Genomic DNA, 19,023 nt, shown 5'->3' on the forward strand with positions numbered 1-19,023 from the left:
ATTCATTGCCAAAAAGAATATTTCAAGATTTATCTTGAAATACAATGCTGTTTGTGATAAGATACTATCCATATGCCTATAAGGAAGACCAGTTAATATCACTATTATTCAAATTTACCCATCAACCACTAAAGACAATGATATGAAACTGAAGAATTCTAACAACTTCTTCAGTTTGAAGTTGATCAAACATACAATGAAGATGCATTGATTAGAATACAAAAGGTGAAAACAAAGAGGAAGGACTGGTAGTTGGACAATATGGCCTTGGTGATAGAAACAGTGCTGGAGAAAGCATGATATGATTTCACAAGACCAATTACTTATTCATTGTAAATACCTTTCCAACAATATAAATACAAAATTGTAAATACCTTTTCAACAATATAAACAGTGATTATATCCAGGGAATTCACCAAATGGAATACACAGAAATCGGATTGGCTATATCTGTGGGAAGAGACAATGGAAGAGCTCAATAGTATCAATATCATTGCTAAAATAAGACCAGGGGCTGACTGTGGAACACACCCATTATTTGCTCATGTGTAAGTTCATGGTGAAGCTGAAGAAAATGAATCTAAGTACACGAGAACAAAAATATGTGCTTGATTATCTCCCATCTCAAGAACAAATTTGATATATTAGAAACTAATGACCGAAGACAAGAGAAGATGTGGGATATCAACATTATACATGAAGAAAGCAAAAGGTCATTAAAAAGACAGGAAAGAAATAAAAGACCAAAATGGCTGTCAAAAGAGACTCTGAAGCTTGTTGTCCAACATAGAGAAGCTAAAATAAATGGAAGAAATGAGGAAGTAAAAGAAAACATCAAAGGACAGCTCAAGAAGACAAAACCAAGTACTATAATGATATGTGCAAAGACCTGGAGTTAGAAAACCAAAAATGAAGAACACACTCAGCATTTCTCAAGCTGAAAGAACTAAAGAAAAAAATCAAGTCTCAGGTTACAATATTGAAGGATTCAAAATACTGAATGATGCAGAAAGCATAAAAAGAAGATGGAAGGAATCCACAAATCACTATGGCCATTTCAAGAGGTAGCATCTGATCAAGACTGATGATACCGAAGGAAGAAGTTCAAGCTGCAATGGAGGCATTGGTGAAAAACAAGCTTCCAGGAATTGACAGAATACAAACTGAAATGTTTCAACAAAGTGATGCAGCACTGGAGGCACTCATTCATTTATGACAAGAAATTTTGAAAGACAGCTACTTGTACAAACGATTGAAAAAGATTCAATTTTGTACCCATTCCAAAGAAAGGAATGTGGAAATCATGGAACAATATCATTAATATCACATCAAAGTAAAATTTTATTGAAGATAATTTAAAAATGTTTGCAGTAGCACATCAACCTAATGCATAGTAGCACCATGGCTTCTCTGATCATAGATTATTAAAAATTCTTTGATCATACTAAGATCGGTGTGCTTTGTTCCAAATGGACTGATTGATGGCTGCTTGTTATAGGATAAGTCTCCAAGACCCCAGAAAAAAGTACATACATTCAAGTTGGTGATGACAATGAAATATTCTGTTATAGGCAGTGATTTAGTACATTGATGTGAATAAACAGCTGGAAGAGACCTTGAGACTGTGGACGGGTATGAGAGTGACACTGAATGACTGGGCTTCAACCTGGGCAAATGGAGAATTAACTCTTCTGGACTCCTGGTGTGGTGCTGTAGGATCAGCACTGGACTGCAAACCACAAGGTCAGCAGTTCAAACCCACCAGCTGCTCCTCGGAAACCCTGTGGAGGGTCGCTATGAGTCAGAATCTGACTCGATGGAACTTAACAACAATAAAACAGAAGTGAAAAAGACCTATTGCAAAACAACATTCAGAAGACTAAATGGGTTATCATATTTTATGGATTCCCAGATGCATTGTTTCTAAGCATTTTAATCTCTCTGAAATACTGCTTTACCACATGTTTGTCAGTTTGTTGAACTGTGATGGCTTGCATGTTGCTATGATGCTAGAAGCTATGTTGCCAGTATCTCAAATACCAACAGCATGGTGAAAAGGTTTCAGTGGAGCTTCCAGACTAAGACAAATGAGGAAGAAAGTCCTGGTGACTGCTTCTGAAAATTAGCCAGTGAAAACCAAGTATCGTTCTGGAAGATAAGCCCTCAAGGTTGGAAGGCATTCAAATCACAGAGTGGCTACAATAATGTGCTCAAGCATTGCAATGATAGTGAAGGTGGCACAGGATCAGCAATGTTGTAAATGGGTGGCTTGAATACGAGCCTACTCTACAACTGCTAACAACAACAACAAAATGGGGACATGCCTTACAATGGTCACATCTGGATTCTGCAAATAAGCTGAAAGAACTTGAAAGCAGATTCTTCCCGGGTCTTTCAGATGAGAATGTAATCTTGAAAGACACTTAAATCAGAGAACCCAGCTTAGCCTACCTAGACTTTTGACCTGTCAAAGTGTGGAGTAATAATAAGTGTAGTTTTAAACTGTTAAACTTGTGGTAAATTGGTATACAGCAATAGAAAAAGAATACACCTCTGCTCAATTTCTAAAAGACCAAGGCAAACAAACTGCCAAACCGGTACCAGGGGCTTAGCTCTCCATGCTCTGAGCAGGCTCGCTGAGGCTAGACTGGAAACTCTGGGAGACTGGAGAGCAGGTGTCATTTATTTTGTGACCCAACAACCTCTGTCTGATGCTTAATATCTGTCTGTTAAAAATTCAGAAAGAAACCCTTCAGGGCCATATGCAAATATTTATCTTCTAGGAGTCCTGGTGTGGCGCTGTGGGTTAATGCGCCAGACTACAAAGCCATCTGCAAGGTCGGTGGTTCAAGCTCACCAATCACTCCTCGGAAACCCTGTATAGGGTTGCTATGGGTCGGATCTGACTCTACGGCACTTAACAACAAAGGATGTTTACCACAAAACATCAGTAAGAAAACTGCACAAAAGTTCTTTTCAAGAATAGAGTTTGGCTGCTGAATTTCGTAAACCAAACCTACTACCATTGAATCACTTCCGGCTCCTAGTGACTCTGTGTAGGGTTTCCTAGACTGTAAATCTTTATGGGAGCAGCCAGCTTCATCTTTTCCCCCATGGTTTTAAACCACAAAACTTGTAGTTAGCAGCCCATTGCCTAACGGAAAGTGCCACCAGGGCGCCATATGTCTAACAGTATATCCATAAGGAAGTACATACTATGTTGCCTTTAAAATTGTGATGTTAATCATGATTTAAAAGGCAGCATTTGTTGTTGTTGTTAAGTGCATTGGAGTTGGTTTTGACCCATAGTGACCCAGCACAGGGTTTCTGAGGAGTGGCTGGTAAGCATGAACCACCACCTTGTGGTTCAAACAGACTTTACAGTCTAGCACATTAACCCACAGTTCCAATATATTTTGTTGCTGTTGTTAAGTACCATCAGAGTTGGTTCTGATTCACAGTGACCCTGTATAGGATTTCCAAGGAGCAGCTGGTGAACTTGAATTGCTGACCTTGTGGTCCAAATTGACTTTGCAGTCCAGCACATTAACCCACAGTGCCAATACTATGAAGACAAGTTAGTGACAGGAACTTGTTCATAAAATGTCTTGTGTAGTAGCAAATTACAAAAAAAAAAAGCATATAGTATTATGCTATTTCTGTGAAGCACACACATGCTCCATGCTTACACATACACAAGCAAGAGTGAGAAACCTGAAAGGTGACATCTCAGTATATAAAAAGTGGTTATCTCTGATAGTAAGATTATGGGCAATTTTTATTCTTTCACTTTTTTTAGGAGGCTGCTTTCAAAAAGGCTTCTATAATAAACATGTGTCTATTCCTGTAATCCCAGAAAATAATTAGCTCAGGAGTTTAGGTAGACATCTGCTGAAGGAGTAGTTTATACCACAGAGCAGAGAGAAACCTCACCTTGAGCAGCTCAACTCCACTGTCCTGAGCATTCTCAGCTTGTCTTTCAATTTGCTTTTGAAGGTAAAGAACTTGCCCTTCCAGGTACCTGCTGATTCCTTCACAGTAGAGAGGGGTCGGGGTTCTTCTTGGCACTAGAAGTTTAGCTCTATTGGAAAATATCTTAAAACTGTCCCATTCTTGAAGTCTAGCATACCTGCACACCACAAAAGTATAAAAACAAATTCATATTACCCTTGTTGTTGTTAATTGCCATTGAGTCGGTTCTGTCTCATAGAAACCCTGTATAAGGTTTTCGAGGAACAACTGGTTAGCTTAAACCACCGCCCTTGCGGTAGTTCAAACCGGCTTTGCAATCCAGCACATTAACCTACAGAGCCACACCAGGACTCCACATTTTCTGAAATGATTCCTTAGGGATGTGCACCTTCTAGTATCTGGATGTCTAGAAGTCTGCCAAATGCCCACCTGATCTCTCTAAAACCTGATCTCTCTAAAAACTAAGAATATTATGTGATGTGGATCATGGAAAGACTACAATCCTTGGGCTCACCCAGGGAATAATAGCCACCGTTTATTGAACTTGTGGTTAGCAATCCAACTTGTAACCCACTATGTATGATACCAGTGCTTCTGGGCCTCAGAAATGCAAATTCTCTGATCCAACCCAGATCTGATGACTCAGATCATAAGGGTGGGACTAGGAAGCTGAGTGGACAAACTCTCCAAGTGATGCTTATTGTTGTTAAGTGCCAGCTTAACAAAATTTGAGAAACATTGACCTAGGTCACAGCTGTTGAAAGAAATCCTCTATTTAGAAAAAGTCTTAGTGTGGTGCTGCAGGATAATACATTGGACTGTCAAGGCCAGTAAGGTCAGCAGTTCAAATCCACCATAGAAACCCTATACAGGGTCACTATGAGTCAGAACTGATTCAAAGACACTTAACAATAAGAAATTGGGGACAATGGTTTTTGAGCTTTAATTCCTTGAACTTTAACTCACATGGGCAAGTTAATTTGATTTTTAAACTTTAGGAGTGTAGTGGTTACAAATCGGGCTGCAGACCACAAGGTCAGCAGATCAAAACTACCAGCTGTTCCGCGGGAGGAAGATGAGGATTTCTGCTCCCATAAAGATTTACAACCTCCATAACCCTGTACAGAGTCACTATGAGTTGGAACAGACTCCATGGCACATAACAAAGGAGACTTATCAGGCAAGGATAACTACATTTTGGATTTTTTCTCCCAATGAAAGTTATAATGAGATGGGGTTTATATTCCAATTTGAGACATCTCTATTTTGTGACATGTTATTATAAGAATATCTTCATATTCTTATTTAATCTCCTCACAAAAGCTCTACTGAACCCTGAGAGGTAACAAACACAACTACATATTATTTAAGGTGAGAAGTAGAGAAGAGAATGACTTCCAGCCTTGGGAATAATTTAAATAATAGAAATTATTTTAGTGATGTTCTGTTCTGGACCAATTTCTTAGTCTTCAGAGGCAAAATATTTGATTTGCCCACCTCGAAGCAGTCTGGTGAAGGTGGGAAGATGGTTTGTCTGTAGACTGTGGATCTCCTAGCCTGAGGGAGAAGACCACAGACACAGGCTTAAAATTGAGTGGACTAATAGGATGCAGGTGGAGTACTTCTCCCTCACCCCTAAGGTTCCTTTTGATGTGAGGGAGTTCCATTGATTAAAGCTCCAGGCCTCTTTCCTTGCCTTACTCTCTCATCTGATAAGCAGTGAGGCGGCTGGTTGGTGACTTTGGGGAGAGGAAATGAGAGTGCTTCGCTCAGCCTTTGCCTCTCTCTGTCCTGAGAGACAGCAAGGTCACAGTGAGCCTGACACAGTTCTGCTCTCTACCTTGTAGTAGAAAGAGGCTTGCCTCTCTGGAGGAACCCTGAAGTTGTCCACAGTTGCCTGTTGCTGAGTGCATGTCCATATTAGGAAGCCTGTTTACCTGCAGATATAGGCCATATCATCCACTATCAGCTTTATCAGCAATATTTTTCATTTGATTAGATATTGGTGGGAATAGGTGGGCAGGTGGTAGTATTTATTAAGCCCCCTCAAGACCCATCACTCCTTAGAAGCAAATCGTATTTACTTATTTATCCCTGTATTTCCAAAACATGATGTATATAAATCAATGTTTGTGGAATAGAATGCAATGGAACCTGCACCCCTAACATGTCTTCCAGTGTGAATACTCTGATGCCGTTACGCTGTCCCAGTTATAATTTATACATACTTTTCCCCAGAACATTTTCACTTTGGGAGTTTAGAGATATGCAATGCATTGTTACCAGATAGCCACACACGAGTAAAGTCCCAGTAAGATGCCACTTTGGAACTTGAGGATTCTGTTGTCTTCATTTTGGTATATGAAATCCAAACATTCTTCAAATGTTCTATAAACAAAGCCTAAAAAAGAGAAACAGGACAGCTTTGCAAGTGGGTAGGGGTGGTCACCGTACTGGTTTAGTAACATTTAACCCTGCACGGAGAGACCTTGGGAATCCTGGTGTAGTGCTGTGGGTTAATGCGCTGGACTGCAAGGTTGGTTTGAACCATCAGTGCAAGCTCACCAGCCGCTCTTCAGAAACCCTACGTAGGGTCGCTGTGGTAGTATAGTAGTTACGAGTCGGGCTGCTAACCTCACAGTCAGCAGTTGGAAACTACCAGCAGTTAGTTCCACGGGGAAAAGATGAGGCTTTCTGCTCCGGTAAAGATTTACAGCCTTGGAAACCCTATGCAGGGTTTCCACAGTGTATAACCACCACCATGAGTCGGCGCCGACTTGACCCACAGCATTTAACAAAACAACAACAGGGAGAGACCTTACTCTGATTACATCATAATCCAGCGTGCCCCATGAGGTGCAACACTGATGTGACTGCAATGCCTTGGGCTTGTAGAATCCGTTTTTGTGGGATTCTGCATGTATGATGCAATTCCATAGTATAATCCAGGTAGGCATGGAACTTTAATCAATCTGCACTGGTCCAAGCTAAGCGAACCAGTTTAAGTGCAGCCCAGGACTTCTCCATCTTCCCACCCATCCCTTTTCACTTTTCAGCTATTTTTCTCTTACTAGGAGGGATAGCTGCATCCTCTTTCAAAATTATGAGTGATGAAAACAGCGCCCAGGTTGGTACCTCTGATTTGTAAAGGAAAGCAAGGATGGCCTTCTTGGTGTAACTTGAAGATGCTCAGGAAAAAACTTATTTTCCAAATCAACTTTCTCACCAACTACAAATGCCTGGAACTTTCACCATTAGAAATCATCCAGCCTTCCATTCTAAAGCATGAAGTCTCTATGTACTGTTGTTGTTGTTAAGTGCCCTCGAGTAGCTTCCGACCCATAGCCACCCTGTATAGGGTTTCCAAGGAGTGACTGGTGAGTTTGAAGCGCCCATCTTGTGGTTCAAACGACTTTGCAATCGAGCGCATTAATCCACAGCACCTGCTTTGCCGGTCAACGCATTAATCCACAGCTGCGTATCGAGTGCTGCGGGTTAATGCGCTGAACGGCAAAGTCATTTGAACGCTCTGTGTACTGTTGTTGTTGTTAAGTGCCGTCGAGTTGGTTCCAACCCATAGCGACCCTGTGTAGGGTTTCCGAGGAGTGACTGGTGAGCTCGAACCTCTAACCTTGCGGTTCAAAGCGATTTTGTAGTACAGCAGTCCCACACCAGATGTCCCTCTAAGTACTAGGCCCTGCTAAAAGTTCAACATCTCTAGTAAAATACACATCTAGGTCACTATCACATAGGCAAGAGTCCCTGCTACCAGAAGGTACAAATGGTTAAGCTTTAGACTACTAACCAAAAGGTTGGTGGTTCAAACCCACCCAGAGGTAACTTGGAGGTAAGGCCTGGAGATCTGCTTCTGGACAGTCACAGCTTTGAAAACCCTATGGAGTGCAGTTCTGCTCTGCATACTTGGGGTTCCCTTGATTGGAATAGACAAGACAGCAACTAGTAACATCACCTAAGTGCAAATTGATCTGACCGCTTAACATACAGTTTATATACCCAACAGGTTCCTCCAGGCTTAATTCTCCTCCAGGCTGCTCCCTTACAATCTTCTCCACCTGCCAGATAGCCCCTCAGCTCATAAAGACAAAGCCTGCTCTGTCCCTCTTCTGTAACTCCTCCCAGCCAGAAACCCAGAGGTCTTAAACACTCAGTTCCACTCCACCACCAGCAATAGCCACAACACACAAACACAGGTGCCATGCCCCAGTTTCTTTTAAATCCCAAAGCCAAGCTTACCACAATAAAGCATGATGTCCAGGCAGACAAAATAGAAATATGCCTTGCTAAAGATGTGCTCTTCTGTTACAGAAAGATCCCACAGCCAACCCAGCACCTGGATCAATTGCTTATATCTATGGAAAAGAAAAGGCCATGGGATTAAACAGTGGTGGGATTCTCATGTTCATCTCAGTTAAAAAGTGAAGTAGTTCCATGGCAAGGCCAACGTTCCAGGTGGTGCGAGCAAGAGCAAGTACAAAGATGGCAGGCAGAAGAGGTTCTTGTTCAAGGCCTTCCCCAGAACCTGGCTTCAGGTCTATGATCCACAAATCCCCCATTTGTGACACTAAGTCTTGGGAGGATATGTCACTGACAAATGATACCACTATCCCAGCACTCTGTTTCCCAAGACCCAAAGTATAAGTATAATGGAGCATTAAAGAGAACTGGAGGTTAGGACGGAAAAGATGAAATCCAGTCCCAGTAGTTCCGGACCAACTGGAACCTTTAACAGACTTCCAACCCACTCCTACTTAGGACTGGAGCCTACATCTCAAATCAATTCTTTGTTCAGATTGTTCTTTCATAGAGCCTCTGTGTCAGAGTGACCAGAGTCAAGCAAAGTTGGTCTTCACCTCTAGTCCTGGTGGCTATTCTCTGGGCATTGGCCACCCTGTGAGACTTCGCCTTTGCCTCTACCTGCCAGTTAGGGAGGCCTGATTCTAACAGTAAGGATGACTATCTGGCTTCCCTTTGGCGGCTGCTTTGACAAGTACACTCATTTTGCACTCTTCAGTGAGCAGCCAGATTAGAAATGAAGAACCAGAAAGAATTCTGGTAAGAGAGCAGTGGTACTCAAAAGTAAAAGATGATGCTTTTTGGTTATATCACCTTACTGTAAACCATCATCCCTTTTTAAATCCATGGCCAAGGTAAAATAAGGACAGAATATTCAATTAATATGGCTCCATCCCCCGAATTTTGGAAAATGCTTTAAGATATATACCTGCATTTCAAGAGGAGAGATTTACTGAGTTTGCAAAGGACCAGATAGTGTCTGTTGGGATTCCGGAGCAGTGCCCACATCTTATGGGCTCGGGAGCCTGGGAAGAAAACAATTTCAGTGTCTTTTAGAGCATTACTTTTCTTTTCATGTCCCTTCTTGTCCAGCCAGTCCTTACCTAACTCAATGGCCAAGTCCAGATGACCCATTAGGAGCTTCATGTAGCTCAGTGTTTCAGCCACATAGGCCACAATTTTGATACCCTCGCCTTTCAGAGGGAGGTTGAAGATCTGCTCCATGGCCATGACTTCATACTTGAACCATACACCTTCATAGCCAATCAGATGATGGTGTGCTGAATAATCCAGATATGCTTTAATAATCTAAAATGGCAGAAGAGGAGGAGAAAAGGGGGCAAAACTGAGATAGAATCCAAAGCAGAACATCCAGGGACATTAGCCAACATCTATCTACCAGCCAACACTTGTTAATTAAGCTTGGGAATGAGCAGGCCATTTGACCAAATCCACAGGCTTAGAACAGAAAACAAATTGGGTTTCTCCCATGGCAAGTGTAATGACTCTCATGCCTACAGAATGCTTTTGTAAATGAAGGACATTTTATTTTTGTGAAATTTAAACCATTGCATGATAATGCACTGGACCACAAGGTCAGAGGTCCAAGCTCACCAGCCACTCCTTGGAAACCTTATACCGTGTCACTATGGGTCAGAACTGACTTAACAGCACATAACAATAACAACAACATATGTAGATATATGATTACATAGCAAAAAGTCTTTGAAAGGATGTACTCCAAAATGTATACAGCAGTTACCTATTTGTTGGGTAGCAGAAAATTTAAGGAAGAATGACTTTATTTTTTACTTTATACATTTCTATATTTTAATTTATTATAATAAGCATGTATTAACTTCTGTAACTAACAAAAAAGGAAGTTTGTGTTTGTTTGCTTTTAAAAAAGTTCTAAACCTAATTTAGAGATTTGAGTTGTTTACTTTTTAAACAATTTGTTTACTCTTTAAAGAATTCTTTAAAATGATAAGTGTGCTTCTGAATTTAGATGTTTAGAGAAGGGTGAGGGGGAAAATCTCCTTCTAAAGAAGCAATTTGTTATCAAAAAATAGAATACAAGTAAATTGCTTTGAAAAAGAGACAGAATTTCTAATGGTAGAAATGTTAGGTGTTTGGGGCAGTTACGTGGGAGAGTAATTTTGGAGAAGCAGTGTTTTTTTTCTCTCTAGAATTCCTAAAATCACACAAAATAACCATTTCTCAAATTTTTTGTTAAAAGCAGGTCTCTGGATCCTGCTTTTAATTTAACAAGGATGTTAAATTAAAAAGTCAATCTTAGGATTGAAGCAATTGAAAAGACCATGACTTGGGTCAGAACCAACTTAGTCATCAAAGAGACATCTATCTCTATGTTTTAAAACTTTAGAGGTCTTTGTAGTCACTATACCCAATGTAATAGATGATTTGATTTCTTGGCTGCTGCTTCTGTGGACTTTGTTTATTGAATCAAGTAAAATAAAGTCACTGACAATTTCAATTTCTTCTCCATGTATCAGGATGTGTATCAGTCTATTTATAAGAATGTTCATTGTCTTCATGTTCACATGGAATCCATGCTGAAGGTTGTAGTCCTGGACCTTCATCAGTAAGTACTCCAAACAGTCTTCATTTTCAGCAAGCAAGGTTGGGTCATTTGCAAATTGCAGGTTGAGAATGAGTCTTCCTCTGATCTTGATAGCACGTTCTTCTTCATACAGTACATTTCCTGAATTTGTTCAGCATACAGATTGAATAAGTAAGATGAAAGGATGCAACCCTGCTGAACACTGGTTCTAATTTTAAACTGTGTTCTGTTAAATGACTGCCTCTTGATCTATGTACAAGTCCTTCAGGGGCATACTTAAGATGTCTTGAAGTTCTCATTTTTTGTAATGTTATCTGTAATATGTGTTACGATCCACACAGTAGAATGCCTTTGTGGAGTAACTAAAACACAGGTGAACATCGTTTTGTCATTCTTTCCTTTCAGCCAAGAACGACCCGAGAACTGCAATGATGCCCTTCACCCCACGTCACACTCTTCCAGCTCCCGCTTGAACTTCTGGCAGTCCCCTGGCTGTGTACACTACAGTCATTTTTAAAATTTCAGTAGAATTTTACTAGCATGTGATTTAAAAACACACACACACACAACTGTCAATCAAAAGTTGTATTTGAAATAAATAAACATTGTACTATGATGAAACATCATGCTTGGTAGAGGGTCTGAGAAAAAGAGGAAAATCCCCAACAAGATGGATTGACACAGTGATACTAGCAAATGGCTCAAAAGTAACAATCATGAGAATGGTGCAGGATGGGACAATGTTTTTTTTCTATTGTATGTAGGGTTGCTATGAGTTGGAACTGACTTAATGGTACCTAACAACAATCTGTGAATATTTTTCTAAACCAACACATACATGGGAACATAGAAACATTTGTCAAAATTTTATTAGCTATTTTCAAGTGTTTCAACAAATTTACCTAATTATAAAATATTAACCACTAAAATGTCTACTTGGGAAATCTTCATTGTGACCCACAGATATCAACTGTATCTTCACTGTGACCCACAGATATCAACAGTAAATAGATTGCTGCAGACTTTGCAGATCTGCTTCTCATTAGGTACTGTGTTTAAAATCAAAATCAAACCCATTGCCATCAAGTCCATTTCAACTCCCAGCAGTTCTATAGGACAGGGTAGAACTGCCCCATAGGGTCTCCAAGGTTGTCAGTCTTTACTGAAGCAGATTGTCCATGCTTCTCCAATGGAGTGACTATTGAGTTCAAACCACTAATATTTCCTTGGTTAGCAGCCTAGCGCTTTAACCACTACTGGCATGTGAGTCCTGGTGTGGTGCTTTGGGATAAAGCACTGGACCATGAGGTCACTTTGAGCTACAAGGTCAGTGGTTCAAACTCACCAGTCACTATGACTGAGAACCGACTCGACTGCACTTAACAACTTAACAACAGCATGTGATATCATGATTTTATTTGATAATTTCTGTATTCTGTTTGACTTTGTTTGGAATGGGCACCGATACAGATCTCTTCCAATAGATAATTTCTTGACAATAGACAAATTAGTGCTTCCAGTGTTGTACCTATCTGTTGAAACATCTCAATTGGTACTCCGCTAATCCCTGGAGCATATACTTTCAGTGTGGAGTCCTAGTGTGGTGTTGTAGGATAAGCACTGGACCACAAGATCTGTTTGAACCTCAAGGTTGGTAGTTCAAACTCAAGAGCAGCTTCTTGGAAACCCAAGAACAATACAGGGTCACTATGAGTCGGAACCAACTCAATAGCACTTAATAACAATAACAACACCTTCAGTGTAGCATAAATTTCTTTCTTCTTGATCAGTGGTTCTTGATCATATGCCATCTCCTGAAATGACTGAACATCAACCAATTCTTTTTGGTGCAGTGACTCTGTGTTCTTTCGTTTGGTGCTTCCTGTGCTATTCAATATTTAGAACATTTCAGTATTGTAATTTGAGGCTTGCATTTTCTTTTTCAGTTCTTTCAGCTTGAGAAATGCCAAATGTGTTCTTCCCGTTTGGTTTTCTAACCCCAGGTCTTTTCCATTTCAACATAATACTTTACCTTGTCATCTCAAACCATCTTCAAAATCTTCTGTTCCACTCTTTTATTTTATCTTCCATTGTGTTAGCTATTCTGCATTTAGCACATTTCAGAGTCTCTTTTGACATCCACGTTGGTCTTTTTCTTCTTCCCTATCTTTTCAATCACCTTTAACTTTCTTCATGTATGATGTCCTTGATGTCTTCCCATATCTTGTCTGGTCTTTGATTATTAGTGTTCAGTGCATCAAATTAATTTTTGGGATGATATCCAAATTCAGAAAAGGTGAGGGGATATGTTCAAGGTCAGAGTCCTGGTGTGGCACTGTAGGATAAGCACTGTACCCCAAGGTCGATTTGAACCACAAGGTAGTGGTTCAAGCCCACCAGTTGCTCCTCAGAAACAGGGTCGCTATGAGTTGGAACCAACTTGATGGCACTTAACTATAACTACAACATAGTCAAGGTCATAGTTTGGTCCTTGAAATTGACTCCAAGACAAGTGATGTTAGTGGTAGAAAGTGGTCCTAAGATCAAAATATTTGAGAAATGTTGCTCTCAGGAAAACAATTTAGCCATGAAAGCTTTTATTATATCATGATTTTGAACCCTGATTGATTTTTGCCAGGTTTTTATTTCCAAATGAGATTCAGACATTTTAAACCTAGATATAAACTATCTTAGGTTATGCAAAAATAACAACCTACCTGGAAATTATCTTGAGTTTCCAGTGCAGTATTCACATGCATTATAGCTGCCAGGTGGGCATAATACTTATAGTGATAAAAATAATTGGAGCTATAAATCTTGCATAACAAGGAGAAGCAGACGGCTTGCCGGTAAAGTTGTGCCAACCTCTTTTTCCTTAGATAAAGTAAGCACAGACAGAACATAGTAAGAAGGGAATCACCATCATGCTTTAGGGGAGTTCAAGAACATAGTTTTCTCACTACAACTTTGGCAGTCAAAGCTCACTAGAGTTTGAGACTCTATCACTGATGAACAAACATATCAATTGATTTCTGTGGAGACTATCATATCTTCTTTGTAATTATTGAGGTAACTTATGTAAAGCACCTGTCCCATGGTTGTTGTTAAGTGCCATGGAGTCAGTTCCGCCCCATAGCAACCCTGTATAGGGTTTCCGAGGCTGCTGGTGAGTTTCAACTGCCTGTCTTGTGGTTCAATCCAACCTTGTGGTCAAGTGCTTATCCTACAGTGCCATAGTTATTTAAATGAAGCTATTTTAAAGCTCATTTATATTATTCATTACATTTGATCCTGATGACAACACCCTAAGAAAGGAATCATTAACCACATTTTGAGACTCAAACAGGTTAAGGAATTAACTCAAAGTTACACAGCTAAAACGTGGTGGTACTAGAACTCGAAACCCAGCCACCTGATCAGGTCCACGGCAGCTCAGACAATCCAGTGTACTAGTTCCTCTTACACATTGCTATTAAGGCGCTCTGGGAGCATACTGGTTATGAGTTGGGCTGCTAACCTCAAGGTCAGCAGCTCCACGGGAGAAAGATGGGCTTTCTGCTCTGATATTTACAGCCTCAGAAACCCTATACAGGGTTGCTGTGAGTCAGAACCGACTCAACGGCATGCACCACCACCACACATTGCAATTTAGGAACCTGGGTTGGTGCTATAGGGTAAGCACTCGACCATAAGGTCAGTTTTAACTGCAAGATTGGTGATTCAAACTCTCTAGCTGCTCCTCAGAAACCCTATACAGAGTTGCTATGAATCAGTTCAAATCAACTTTGCAGTCCACATACATACATTAAAAGGCACAAGTATTAACAGTACAATTTTGATGGATGGATACTTCCATCTAACCTACATCCCTATATGGGGAGCAGTTTGGTTCTTTGGCAGATGTCTTCAGGATCTGTTATTTTTCATTGAGCCAGGGACAACACCCAGGATCTTAGCACTAAATGGAAGAGGGCTTAGAAGTGGTGGTACGAATTCCAATTGCAATATGGATGGTTAGCAGGGAAGAAGGCAGGAAGTGGGGGCTTTGAGATCGCCTTGCAAAGGAGTCCTTTATGTTTTTGTCATTTGAATACCTTTTGCCAAAACTACTTGTGAGGGTCTCTGGGGCAACCCAGTTCTGGCCTGGGAGCCATTTCCATACTTGCTTGCAAGTGGTTGTGAGTGGTCAGAAGCAAGCAGGAGTCATTGCATTCCATTGAGACTCAGGTTTCACAGGCTGGCTACTGGAGTATGTGAGGGTCTCTGTGGGGTGGTGAATTGCATGATCTGGCTCTTTATCACTCCATAGTTTTGGAATGCCCACCAAATAACTGAATGGGAACTGGAAAATAGGGTTTATGGAACTCTAATCTGGGGAATTGGTCAGTTTTCCCTCCCTACTGGGTTTTAAATGAGCCATCTTAGAAGCAGGAATGGGGTTCTCACTAACATCAAGAAAAAAAGCCAGGAGGAGAGTGCATTCTTTGGATCCCAAGACTCATGCATGTTGAGCCTCCTTGATCCAGGAGACAGAGCTGTGATACCAGAGGAGTGGCAGAAGAGTAGCAACAGAGAACAAGACAGATTGGTGGACTTCCTGCCCCATGGTGTGAGAAAGCTGAGTGCCTTCTGGTAGGAAGCTTCCTTGTGTAGTGGAATGCCTTTTGGGCATTTATCAGCAGTGTTAAGAGGTTTCTAACATTACTCAAGCAGGGCTGAGGCTATGACTGAGAGGCTGAGGACCAGAGACAGAGGTGTACTTGCAAGCATGACTGAGAAGTGATGTTCCTGACCAAAAAAAACTGTATCCTGAACTGTTAACTTTTGAAATAAATTCCATTGTTGTTGTTGTTGTTGTTAAGTGCTGTCAAGTCTGTTCTGACTTGTAGCAACCCTGTGTAGGGTTCCCAAGGAGTGGCTGGTGAGTTTGAACCACCCACCGACCTTTCAGTTCAAACCGACCTCGTGGTCTAGTGCTTATCCTACAGTGTTACACCAGGACTCCAATATACTCCATAATCATTGGTAGTGTGAGTTCTGTGTGGCCATTGCAACAGATTATCAAAGTAGCAGAGAAGTAGAGAATATCATGGGAGGGATGGTTGGTGTCAGAATCAGTAAAGAAGGTTGGAGGATTGGAGGCACGTCTGACTTCTATCACATAGGAATCAGCCTTGGACTGATGCTGAGTTTGATTCTCTTTCCCCCTTGTGAAGTCAGAGGAGGTCAGAGAAGACCAGATGCTGCCCCAATGCCATCTTTACAGTCTGTCCCCAGCTCTCCCCAGCTCTCCCCAGCTCCTTCCCTTACCCTACAGGTGGGCTCTCTTGAGTCTGCTGATTCAAATAATGAGAGTGTCTGTTTGTCTCAATGTGGGAATGGACAGGTAGAGAGAGTAAGTTGTAAGGAAAGTCTCGGTTGAGGAGCTTCAGAGCCTTTCTCAGCATTTTCTTGGCAAGCACCATGTGGCCCATGTTGAAACAGACCTACAGGGAAATGAGAGGGAAAGAGAGGGGGTGTGGGAAGAAAAGCTGTGATTTGGATTCAGTTAGTACATCTCAACAATACATATTTTTGAGATTCTTATCCAAAAAGCTAATTTATGGCCCTGGTGGTACAATGGTTAAGCAATGGAAAAGACCTGGTGATCTGCTCCCATAAAAAATACCACCTGGGGTGGTCCTATTCTGTCCTCTAAGGTAACAATAAGTGAGAATCAACTTGATAGTTTATAGTCAAAAAAGCATAGGCCAGGAACAAAATTTAGCAAAAAGGTCTGTTCTTTCTTCTTCATTAGATTCTGGAGAGCCACTGCCCACCTACATTCTAAGTACCTTAAGTGATTGTGGAAAATGCAGAGGGTTCCATCCCACCCAGAGTGCAAAGTTGTGCCTCTCTGGGTAAAGTCTGGGGAAAATATATTTTCATGCATTCTCCAGATGAGTCTTATTCATATTCTATTTGAGAATCACTAGCATAGAGGGCAAGTTTCTCAGATCTGCCTAATAGGCGGGGTACTCTGGTAGCGTAGTGGTTACGAATCGGGCTGCAAACCACAAGGTGAGCAGTGCGAAATTACCAGCTGCTCCGCGGAAGAAAGATGAGGCTTTCTGCTCCCATAAAGATTTACAGCCTCAGAAACCCTGTTCAGGGTCGCTATGGGCTGAAACCAACTCAACGGCACTTAACAACAACAACCCTGACATTGTTCTGGAAAGGCTTGTGATTCCAGAGACTAGAGAACACCACTCCATACCCCATTTCCAAAATATTTCTCCCACTTCTCATCATGGTCTGAAATTTCATCATGAAAGTGTCTCCATTTCCTTGAGTCAAACTTTTGATTCCTTCTCCCAATCCCATGCAAATCTCATGGGGGTTAAGTGGTAATAGTAGATATTTATGGTACAATGATAGAAAAGACTGAGAGATAAAGATATCTGAGAAAATCATGGAAATGTCTTATTCATGATGTTGCTCTTGGTCAAGGGCTAACCATAGGTGAACTTTATAATGAATACTATTTCCTCATGAAGGACTGGGGGAAACTTTCCCTCATACTTCATAGAGTTTCTGTGTTGTTGCCTCAGGGCAGAGGTCCAGAATGGACCTGAATGGAGGAAAAGTGCTTCCTCTTGGCAAGGGAAACTCCTGGGGCTCTGTGGGTTCTGCTGAGGGATACCTGCCTTTCTTTACAGAGACCTTGCTTTCTGACTGGGGTGCTGGAATGCTAGCAGTCTATGTAAGTTTGGGCAATACAGTTAGCCATGCACATAGCATGAAAGTCCCTGGGGACTTTGCTGCCTCTCAATAGAACCAGAAGAACTTCTATGAGCAGCAGAGGGAATGCATTCATGCTTAAATCAGTCCCCAAAGTAAACTCAATACCTTCCTTCCCTCTCCATCCATCAGCATCCTCAGAGAGAAATCTCAACTCCTCCCTAATCTTCACCTTCACACTTAATTCAAATAGGAGACCAAAGGAAGGGTACTCTGCCTTCCAGGTGTCCATCACCTCTGTCCTCTTCTCTCCACCCAAGGCCTTACTTCAGGTTCTACTTGTGTCTCAATACCACTATCATCACATTAGCCTTCTCACCAGTCCCCATTCTCCTCCCTACCACAAACTCTATCTCTGCTAGACACAAATATGATCATGCCACTTCACAAGGTTGGTTTGACTTGACTCACAACAGCACTTAAGAACAACAGTAACAAAAACAAGTCCTATTTAAGAGACAAAGATAAATGAAAGGAGAAAACAAACAAGATGGTGGATCAGGTAGAAGGGCAGTGAGGAGCTCCATCAGCAACAACAGAGAATACTAGACCAAGCAGGCTAAGGGGATGGTCCCAGAACTCTGAACCATATATAAAGGAATATTTAGGCAGTTGGAAGGCTTACAGATAGGGGAATTGGTAGCAGAAGAAAGAAATTCATTGTTTTCTAATTCAAGATGTTCAGCTGCTCCCAGAGCTGCCAACTTGGGTGAGACCAAGTGGGGAAAGGATCAAGGCAGCCACGGATGCCTGACAGAACTGCAGAGAAGAGATAAGGGTGTAGCCGTTCTTTTTTTTGCATCTGTTTATTGGTCTCTTGCTGTCTGTGCACCTCCATTGTGGTGACTAGAGGGGGTGCCTGAGTGAGTGGATACCCCACCCCCACCCCCAAAGGGTTCTACTACACATGCACACAGATCTACTTGAAATTTAAAGTGACAGTTTCCACTTAAATCCAAACGGCAGTGCAAAACGGCCACAGCCGGCCCAGAACAATTTATCACTACAATAAAGGCCTGAATGGGGATTGTGGAGTGGGACAGCAGACTAAAAAGGAAATAGGCTGAACATTAAATCCTGAGTTATGTCACAATGACAAACAGTGGCATCTTGAAATTTCTTAGGAAGAAAAGTATAAAGGGAAGCCCATCTCCTGCTCACATGTACCTGAAAGCAATAAGAAAGCATAAAAAATAACAAAATACACACCCATCTAAGTATTAAGGCCACAGTTAATGCCTGAATATGACCAAAAAACAGAAATAGATGAACATATCGATACATGTCCAAAAATGAGATAAAGTGACTGAGGCAAATGAGCTGGAAGTAGACCTACACTCCATACTGGAAGATGGGCAGGCTTTGGAAATGCC

General features: G+C 41.3%; 1 protein-coding gene across 1 annotated transcript in view; it reads right to left on the reverse strand.

Moving 5' to 3' along the window:
• Positions 1-19,023, reverse strand: part of ADCY10 (adenylate cyclase 10 (soluble)) — a 135,141-nt gene that overhangs the window by 20,010 nt on the left and 96,108 nt on the right. The window contains exons 24-30 of the mRNA XM_006872618.1: positions 16,181-16,356; positions 13,588-13,744; positions 9,390-9,594; positions 9,215-9,311; positions 8,227-8,342; positions 6,256-6,373; positions 3,934-4,129 (exon numbers count right to left, since the gene is read on the reverse strand). Coding sequence (XP_006872680.1) covers positions 3,934-4,129; positions 6,256-6,373; positions 8,227-8,342; positions 9,215-9,311; positions 9,390-9,594; positions 13,588-13,744; positions 16,181-16,356 — 1,065 coding nt within the window. The remainder of the gene's footprint in view (positions 1-3,933; positions 4,130-6,255; positions 6,374-8,226; positions 8,343-9,214; positions 9,312-9,389; positions 9,595-13,587; positions 13,745-16,180; positions 16,357-19,023) is intronic.

Source organism: Chrysochloris asiatica, unplaced genomic scaffold (genome assembly GCF_000296735.1).
Source record: "Chrysochloris asiatica unplaced genomic scaffold, ChrAsi1.0 scaffold00207, whole genome shotgun sequence".
Classification (NCBI taxonomy): domain Eukaryota; kingdom Metazoa; phylum Chordata; class Mammalia; order Afrosoricida; family Chrysochloridae; genus Chrysochloris; species Chrysochloris asiatica.